Consider the following 9,916-nt stretch of genomic DNA (forward strand, 5'->3'; position numbering starts at 1 on the left):
ATGTATGTTACGGCGTGCGGTATATGTAATGGGCTTTATGGCGTGTGGTATAATGTGTAATGTACGTTACGGCGTGCGGTATATGTAATGGGCTTTATGGTGTGTGGCATAATGTGTAATGTACGTTACGGCGTGCGGTATATGTAATGGGCTTTATGGCGTGTGGTATAATGTGTAATGTACGTTGCGGCGTGCGGTATATGTAATGGGCTTTATGGCGTGTGGTATAATGTGTAATGTACGTTGCGGCGTGCGGTATATGTAATGGGCTTTATGGCGTGTGGTATAATGTGTAATGTACGTTATGGCGTGCGGTATATGTAATGGGCTTTATGGCGTGTGGTAAAATGTGTAATGTACGTTACGGCGTGCGGTATATGTAATGGGCTTTATGGCGTGTGGTAAAATGTGTAATGTACGTTACGGCGTGCGGTATATGTAATGGGCTTTATGGCGTGTGGTATAATGTGTAATGTACGTTGCGGCGTGCGATATATGTAATGGGCTTTATGGCGTGTGGTATAATGTGTAATGTACGTTATGGCGTGCGGTATATGTAATGGGTTTCATGGCGTGTGGTATAATGTGTAATGACCGTTGCGGCGTGCGGTATATGTAATGGGCTTTATGGCGTGTGGTATAATGTGTGATGTACATTGCGGCGTGCGGTATATGTAATGGGCTTTATGGCGTGTGGTATAATGTGTGATGTACGTTACGGCGTGCGGTATATGTAATGGGCTTTATGGCGTGTGGTATAATGTGTAATGTACGTTATGGCGTGCGGTATATGTAATGGGCTTTATGGCGTGTGGTATAATGTGTAATGTACGTTATGGCGTGCAGTATATGTAATGGGCTTTATGGCGTGTGGTATAATGTGTAATGTACGTTATGGCGTGCAGTATATGTAATGGGCTTTATGGCGTGTGGTATAATGTGTAATGTACATTGCGGCTTGCGGTATATGTAATGGGCTTTATGGCGTGTGGTATAATGTGTAATGTACATTGCGGCGTGCGGTATATGTAATGGGCTTTTCATTTTCCACATTATTTATTAGAGATCGGAGTCTGTTGCATCTGCGTCAACGTCTGCATCTTATGCAGTTGTACAGTCGGCAGTTTTACGCTGAGGTTGCTACCTGCCCATATGACGCATCTCTGTATTCCTCTGATGTCGCCAATCGGGGATATGGATCATTAGGTAGACAGCAGGGTGGTTGACAAGCATTAGGTCGACAGGGTCATTAGGTCGACACAAGCATTTGGTTGACATGTGGAAGGTCGACTGTCAAAAGGTTGAAATGGGGTTTTTGACATTTTCTGTCCTGAATTTCTACACAGCCGACATGGACACTCAACCGTAGCACAGAGTCCGCTCGCCATGCTTCGGGCTCGGTGCCTCGCTACGCTCCACACACTATTTTGTTCTCCCACCACACCCTAGTGGATGGTAGGGCGTGAAATACCGCCTGTCGGCACATGTCGGCTCCCAAAAAATTGTGAAAAACCCCATGTCGACCTTTTGACTGTAGACCTTCCCCATGTTGACTCAATGCTTGCGTCGATCTAGTGACCCTGTCGACCTAGTGACCATATCCCGGCCAATCAGTGCTGCAGCTCTGTATGCACGGAACACATGCGCAGTGCGACGATTTAGATGCATTCGCAGTTAAATAACAGCTGTTTGCGTGAATATTGGCATTATGCCAGACTCGAACTTGGGGCCTAATTCAGACATGTTCGCTATACTGCATGTAATCGCAGCCCTAACTAAAAATATGACATAAAAAGGCCAATATTACTGGCCCTTACCTGACCTTATAAGCAGCTCCGGCTTCCAATGACGTGATGTCTGCAGCCTCCTATGTCATTAATAGAACAGGCGTCAAAATAGAAAGGTGATTTATTTTTCATTGATCTGTTTATACTGAAGACATAAAGGACGATGTTCTGTTTAATTACATAGAGGGTCTTCCAATGATTCTAGATCACGCTGTCTAGTATGTGTGTAAGGAAGGTCATTCGCTGTTCTATAATTGTGTTTGTTTGTTTTTTCCTCAAGGGACCAAACCGAAACTTACTGCTCAATGGGAAATCCTACCCAGCAAAGGTCAGATTAATCCGCGGTGGCTGTCTGCCCCCAGTCAAGAGAAGGCAGATGAACTGGATTGATGCGCCCGATGACGTGTTTTATATGGCGACAGAAGAAACAAGGTAGGTGCAGGTAATGCAATGAGCTGCGGAAAGAATGCTTCTATATCATCCATAAGGTGTCCAAGTTCTGGATTTGTTTAAAAAAAAACTTGGTACTTGTGTAGCTTAACGGCGGCAGCTTACGCTACGTTTGAAGGTACGCGTAGGCCAACGGCTGCTTTACTTGTGTAGTTTCAAGGTGGCAGCGTAAGCTATGTTATCAGCGTAGGCTGCCGCCGTGAAACTACACAAGTGTTGCCGGGAACTGCATCTCTGTCCCCGGCAAGCCTAGTCAGTGCCTCTCTCACACCGCCAACGCCAGCATGATCCCCTTCTTTGACGGAGAGGGGATCATGCTGGCGCCGGCGGAGAGGCGCTCGATCTTGAACTCCACAATCTTTCCAATACCAATGTATGCCGATCCCCTAGTACTGTGTATGGCAAACTCTGCTTCAAAGTGTGGAATTACAGCGGCTTCGAAGCAAATGATCTTGTATCAGTCTTGCAGGAATGTTAAAGAGTAACATCCACTATAGATTCTGCCAAAAGTGGTTATCTGTGTCCCCGCAGGTTAGATAAAGAGGGGTTAATGGTAATGTGGGGTTTTCCTCAGAGCTCCTGAGGCTGCGCGGAACAATCCTGCCTCTGGGGATTAGCGCTGAGGGGTTCCCACATCTAATTACCACAGGCAGCGCTGACAATTGGCTGCGAGGTGAAACCTCTAGTTACTTGGGTATGCCCATACACTCACATGCAAAAGAGGGCTGCTATACAGTAATAGTTCATAAGAGGGGGGGGAGGGGGGGAGTCTCATAGTATAGCTAAACTAGTACAGTCGTACCTGGCAGCTGGTACCCCTGCTCCCCCTCCCTCCCCCGGTACCTGGCATTGCGGTAGGCAGAAAGCGTGCTAGGGCTCCTAGTCCTAGTCTCCATTAGGAGATTGTCATTTCATCGGTGGGGGTCCCTGCCGCGAATGGGAACTAGCAGGCCCGCTCATTACATATGTGCATATATAATGAGCCACTCATTAAATATGCACATACTCCCCATTCGCGGCAGGGACCCCCACCGATAAAATGACAATCTCCTAATGGACCCGCTTCCTCCTCCTGAACAGGGACCTGCCCGGTTCCCCAGTGCCCCCGGTGTCTGTGCACCGGCTGCAGCTTCCTCCTGCATGATGCTAGTGCAAGATTCTTTCATGCATCAGTCCAGGACCTGCAGACTACCGTGCTGCCAGGTACCGGGGGGTGCGGGGGGTACCAGCTGCAAGGTACCAGGGGAGGGGGGACCAGCTGCCGGGTACCGGAGGGGGGGAGGGTGTTGTTTGTGTGTGTGGGGGAGACTAGTGTGGGATCTTAAATACCATTTAAGACCCTTTCCCACTGCCAAAAAAAGGGTCTTAAATGTGTAGGACACTGCTTTTTACCCGTTTCACAAATACCGGTATTTGTTAAACAGGTAAAGCACCCTGGAGCTTTCCCACTGCAGCTCTACCCGTTTCTAAAGGCTAAAAAACCTGCAATAGGAAAGGGGTATTAGTGTAGTGTACCACACAGACCACTATTAGGGTATTAGTGTAGTGTACCACACAGACCACTATTAGGGTATTAGTGTAGTGTACCACACAGACCACTATTAGGGTATTAGTGTAGTGTACCACACAGACCACTATTAGGGTATTAGTGTAGTGTACCACACAGACCACTATTAGGGTATTAGTGTAGTGTACCACACAGACCACTATTAGGGTATTAGTGTAGTGTACCACACAGACCACTATTAGGGTATTAGTGTAGTGTACCACACAGACCACTATTAGGGTATTAGTGTAGTGTACCACACAGACCACTATTAGGGTATTAGTGTAGGGTACCACACAGACCACTATTAGGGTATTAGAGTAGTGTACCACACAGACCACTATTAGGGTATTAGTGTAGTGTACCACACAGACCACTATTAGGGTATTAGTGTAGTGTACCACACAGACCACTATTAGGGTATTAGTGTAGTGTACCACACAGACCACTATTAGGGTATTAGTGTAGTGTACCACACAGACCACTATTAGGGTATTAGTGTAGTGTACCACACAGACCACTATTAGGGTATTAGAGTAGTGTACCACACAGACCACTATTAGGGTATTAGAGTAGTGTACCACACAGACCACTATTAGGGTATTAGTGTAGTGTACCACACAGACCACTATTAGGGTATTAGTGTAGTGTACCACACAGACCACTATTAGGGTATTAGAGTAGTGTACCACACAGACCACTATTAGGGTATTAGAGTAGTGTACCACACAGACCACTATTAGGGTATTAGTGTAGTGTACCACACAGACCACTATTAGGGTATTAGAGTAGTGTACCACACAGACCACTATTAGGGTATTAGTGTAGTGTACCACACAGACCACTATTAGGGTATTAGAGTAGTGTACCACACAGACCACTATTAGGGTATAAGTGTAGTGTACCACACAGACCACTATTAGGGTATAAGTCTTAAGGTGTGTACGCACGGTGAGATTCCCTCGCTATTTGACTTAAGATTCGGGTGCTATACAATCTTTGCTAACTCTGTACTATTTATATACAAGTCCTGAAATCTACATTAGATTTGCACTATATAGTCATTGCTGCCCTGTATCTGGGTTTTGATTTGTGCTGTCACGGGAGCGCACATCAGGATCGCAAGGTAAAAAACCTGTGCAATCTGCATGCGATCCTGACTATATAGTCAAATCTCCCCGTGTGTACACAGCATTAGGTTGGCTTCACAATAGAGCAATATCAACAGGATTTGCAGTATGGGAACAACAACCTGCAGCTATTGGAAGCATCCCGTGGCTCTCCAGCTGTTGTGAAACTACAAGTCCCAGCCTTGCCCCAGTTGTGCTATTAGGGAATGCTAAAACGGTGACAAGGCATTCTGGGATGTGTAGTTTCACAACAGCTGGAGAGACGCAGCTTGGCCATGCCTGATTTAGGGGATGGCTACCTAATGCCGGCATGTCCAAAGTATGGCCCTCCAGCTGTTGTGAAGCTACACATCCCAGCATGCCTTGCCATAGTTTGAGCACTGCCTAATAGCAAATATGTGGCAAAGCATGATGGTATTTGTAGTTTCACAACTAGAGGGCCATAGTTTGGACATTACACCTCTGCTAAATTATCTATTTTGGAGCAGCACTTCCATAATTACATCTGTGTAATTATACTGTCGGAGAGTAACACGATGTTACTATTATGCAGGCAAACACCTGATTTGTAAGTCACAAGAGCAGTGTTTCCTAACCTTAAGGGGCCCACGCACATGCCGATATTAAGGCATTTTCTAAGCGACTTTGCTTAGTTTGGCAAAGTCGCTGAGAATACGCCCCTACGTGTGTGTGTGTGTAGGGGTTATAGCGACAGCGATGCGCGTCCCTATCGCTGGCCGAGATTGATGAGCAGTGTCCATTAATCTCGCTGGTCGCCAGTGTTCTCCCCCGGAGTCAGCTCGCTCTGTGTGTGGGCTGTCAGCTCTGTGTGCTGAGCGACAGAAGCGTAGAACTGCCCGACTTAGCATAGCTTAAGTCGCTGGCAGAAATCGCCATGTGTGTAGGCCCCTTTAGTCTTCAAGGCACATTTAAGTATAGCTACTGTATACTAGAGGTGATTATATTTGCACCACAGTTGTTTTGATTTATCCATACGTTAAACCTGGACTGTTTATGTGCCTTGAGGATGGAGATTGAGAAAATCTGTATAAGACATACTGGGGGAAATTTACTAAAGGAAATTTGTAAAAAAAATAGGTGTATTTGTATCCAGAAATACACTTCTTTTTGACATTTACTATCCCGATAATACGGCAATTCGTAGTCGTATTGATGTGCTATCAATACGAATTGCCCTATTTTCAGGATAGTAAATATTCAAAAATAAGTGTATTTCTGGATACAAATACACCTATTTTTTTTACAAATTTCCTTTAGTAAATTTCCCCCACTGTATATAGTTCTAGCTCAGTGCGACTACACCGTTGATTCACTGCAGTTGAGAAGTTGATTCAATCCCAACGGGGCCTGCACACAGAGAGATTTTGGGTCATTTTCTAAGCGATTTGACTAGATTGCTTCGAAAATTACTCCAAATTGCTCCACGTGTAGGAGCCATAGTGATGCGGGGCCCCATGCATTGCGATCGCCCGTCTAGATTTATACTGCATGCAAAATCAATCTAGTCGGATCGCTCAGCTCGCTGGCACGTGTTGCTACGTGTGTAGGCCCCATATGAGGATAGATCTTGACGAATAAGCCCCCAATGACGGGAACAATATAAATAAATGTAAGTTATGTAGAGGCAGACCTCCGTTTATTAGATCTCAGGCAGTAAGTTATTCATGTATAGATCCTATTGTTTAAATAGACAGGGTTCCCTACTCATACTTCCTATTCGCTTGTTCCATATACATATATCATACAGGATATAACATAATCTAATCAACCTATAGAAAAAACTGGGCAGTCCCATGTCTTTGTTGTTTAAGGTAAGGCCCATACACACTGGGCGACTGAGCTGAAAGCCGCTCAAAACAGCCTGTGTGTATGCGCCAGCGATGAACGGTGAGCACTCCCGCATCATCGCCGGGAAAGCCGCTCATCTGCTGGTAATACCAGCAGATGAGCGGCGTTGAGGACGGCTTTGCATAGCTCTGGTCAGCGCTGGGCAGGGGGAAAGCCGCTCAGTGTGTATGCACTGAGCAGCTTTCCCTGAACGCGATCATAGCTCGGCATAGTCACCCAGTGTGTATGGACCTTTACAATATCAATAACTTGCTGTTTTAAAAGGAAAATAAATGAAATATGATTGACCACAGGAAGTTCGACATGGTCCTAGTTCTAAAGTCAAAAGGTCGATATGGGGTTTTTCACCTTTTTTTTTATTTATATTTTTTAATCCCAAATGTCGACATGGACACTAAAAAAGTGCACCGCGTCCCCTCCCATGGCTCTCTGAGCTCCCCATGTTCAGGCACACTATTCTATTCTCTCCCCAGGCCCTAGTGGGTGGTAGGGCGTGAAAAACCCCATGTTGACCTTTTTAGTTGTTGACCCAATGCATGTCGACCTTACAACCGTATACCCTTTTGTGAACCGTATATCCTCAGGTGACACTGGCCTACACACATCGATCAAGCACTGGCTTTACCAGCGGGTGATAGTGACGTGTGGGACCACCGTCACTGCAGGGCATAAACACTTGCCAATGCCGGGCGTGAGGAAATCAGGCCCTTCTTTTAACCCTTAAGGCAGGGATGGAGAAACATGCGGCCCTCCAGCTGTTGATGAACTACACATCCCAGCATGCCCTGCTACAGTTTTGATATTTGGCCATACTAAAACTGTTGCAGGGCATGCTGGGATGTGTAGTTCAACAACAGCTGGAGGGCCGACGGTTCCCCATCCCTGACTTCAGGGCTAATGAGCCCAGAATACATTTCAGAGATGATATAGACCGGTGATTGCTAACCTTGACACTCCAGCTGTTGTTGAACTACACATCCCAGCATACCCTGCATCAGTTTTAGCATGGCCAAATAGTAAAACTGTAGCAGGGCATGCTGGGATATGTAGTTCAACAACAGCTGGAGTGTAAAGGTTACCCATCACTGATATAGACAATAGCCACAGAGTTTTAAACACATTTTCTTCTCTTATTTCACTATCTATTTTTGTTCTATTTCACCTAGATGATTAATACAGTATTAAAGGTTATATTTTAGGACAGGGCTGGGCAACACCGGCCCTCCAGATGTTGATGAACTAAACATCCCAGCATGCCTTGCATCAGTTTCAGCATGGCCACATAGCAAAACTAATGCAAAGCATCCTGGGATGTGTAGTTCACTAACATCTGGAGGGCCGGTGTTGCCCAGCCCTCTTCTAGGATCTTTAGGTCTTTAGTGCAACTACTTACTTTTTTCTGCATTGGTGTTATAAGACTATTAAGTAGCAGGAACACAATAGTGACATTTTTCAATCCCATTTGTAACAATCCATATTAAAGAGTGCACGGGGAATATGGAAAAGATTTAGGGGGGTTATTCACGGGGAATATGGAAAAGATTTAGGGGGGGTTATTCAATGTTGGATGCTATTTCTGCCGGGGGAAATAGGTCACCGCCTATTCAATACTGCTGTATCAGACAGCATTGAAACGAGATTCCGACAGTTGGAATTGAATACCGCGAATAGGGGGAAATGTAATAGGATGAGAGATTCAGAAAGTGAGAGATTTGGTAAGAAATTTCCAGTTGTTTTAAAGCGGCAATCATTTACACTGCAAAACCAGTTTGATTTTGAAGTGTAAATGATTGGCGTTTTAAATTTTTTTTTTTTTAAATGTCAATTTCTTACCAAATCTCTCATCCTATTAAATTTCACCCATAGTCTATCTCCAGATGGTGTTGCTACATTAAACTTTACAGGACATGTATTAAACGGTTTAAGAACATCTAGGTTATGAATGCACAATCCAGAAATAACTCTTACTAACAAAGTTCCTTCTCTTTAGGAAAGTCCGCAAGTTACTCTCATCCTGTGAAACCAAGCGAGCAGCCCGTCGGCCTTACAGACACATAGTCATCTGCCAATCTCATTTGGAACTACCTGTGCGTCACCCGGTCAACGATGAACCAATTGTCATCGAGGACTAAACTATGGAAGAAGTTTCTTCTCACAATTCCACGTGACTTTTACAGTGTGGAGAGACACAGAGAAAACGCTTTACTTCTTTTAAAAGGATTCCCTGCTTTGTATAAGCATCAGACTATGAAGACTTGCTACTCCTTGGCCAATTTTTGTTAAACCAGTCATTCCCTTGTAAACATGTAGAATTATCATTTGTTTTTTGGTATTTTTTTTTTGGGGGGGGGGGGGGGGTATTCTATTTGACTGGTATTGCCGACTGAGGAGGAAAGTCGACTGAGAAGGAAAGTCGTTAAAGGGCCATTTGGACAGAGAACATTTTGGTGTTTCATTTCAATGCAATTATGGAACGATTCTAAAACTTTGTAAACTTGAAATAATGTATTATTGCAGATGCCTTTCTTTCTACAAGGTGTGTGTTTATTTCCATTTATGAAAGTGCCATATATTGTTGGTTTTTTTTTCCATTTACAGACTGAAAACCGGCCTGTGATTTACGGACTTTCGTTTTGGGCTGAAACCGTATGACGCGCTATAAATGTACTTCTTGTGACTTGAGTTTAAAGTAAATAATTAAAATGTTTTCCATACATAACCCATTCATTTTGGAATGAACTCCATACACGCTCATGGAAACCATTATTGCAAGATTTTTACAAGAAACTGTTCATATTTTAGTCTTAAATTGAAAATAAACCTTCGTTTACACCAAATTCAGATCCACTGGTTTCTACTGAAAGTTCCATCGGGCAGAACGAGGCACTCATTGTATACATAGGCGGTATTCAATGCTCCGCCCATTTTCTGTTGAATCTACCTTTTCAATTCAGTGCCGGTTTTTCAATGATGGGAAAAATAATCTCAGTCAAGTACTGGTGTATACATTGAAATAATCATAACTGGCCGTACTCTTAAAAGTAGACCAGTGGGTCCCAGATTTTCACGGTTTGCCAGAGGTGGATAGTTTTATACCCGCATTTTAATCATTTTTCCTGATAATCAACAAAAAC

The 9,916-nt window shown here is 44.4% G+C and overlaps 1 protein-coding gene across 8 annotated transcripts in view; it reads left to right on the forward strand.

The window, feature by feature from the left end:
* Positions 1-9,501, forward strand: part of MTA1 (metastasis associated 1) — a 180,755-nt gene extending 171,254 nt beyond the window's left edge. For 3 of the 8 annotated variants that reach the window (XM_083165819.1, XM_083165820.1, XM_083165821.1), the window contains 2 exons: positions 2,068-2,219; positions 8,773-9,501. In XM_083165819.1, coding sequence (XP_083021945.1) covers positions 2,068-2,219; positions 8,773-8,914 — 294 coding nt within the window. In that variant the 3' untranslated portion in view covers positions 8,915-9,501. Of the gene's footprint in view, positions 1-2,067; positions 2,230-8,772 lie in introns of all 8 variants that reach the window. The other 5 variants (XM_083165823.1, XM_083165825.1, XM_083165827.1 and 2 more) reach the window with 2 other exon arrangements.
* The last annotated feature ends 415 nt before the right edge of the window (positions 9,502-9,916 follow it).

The sequence above is a fragment of the Crinia signifera genome, chromosome 12, assembly GCF_055691185.1.
Source record: "Crinia signifera chromosome 12, ASM5569118v1, whole genome shotgun sequence".
NCBI classification, from domain to species: Eukaryota; Metazoa; Chordata; class Amphibia; order Anura; family Myobatrachidae; genus Crinia; species Crinia signifera.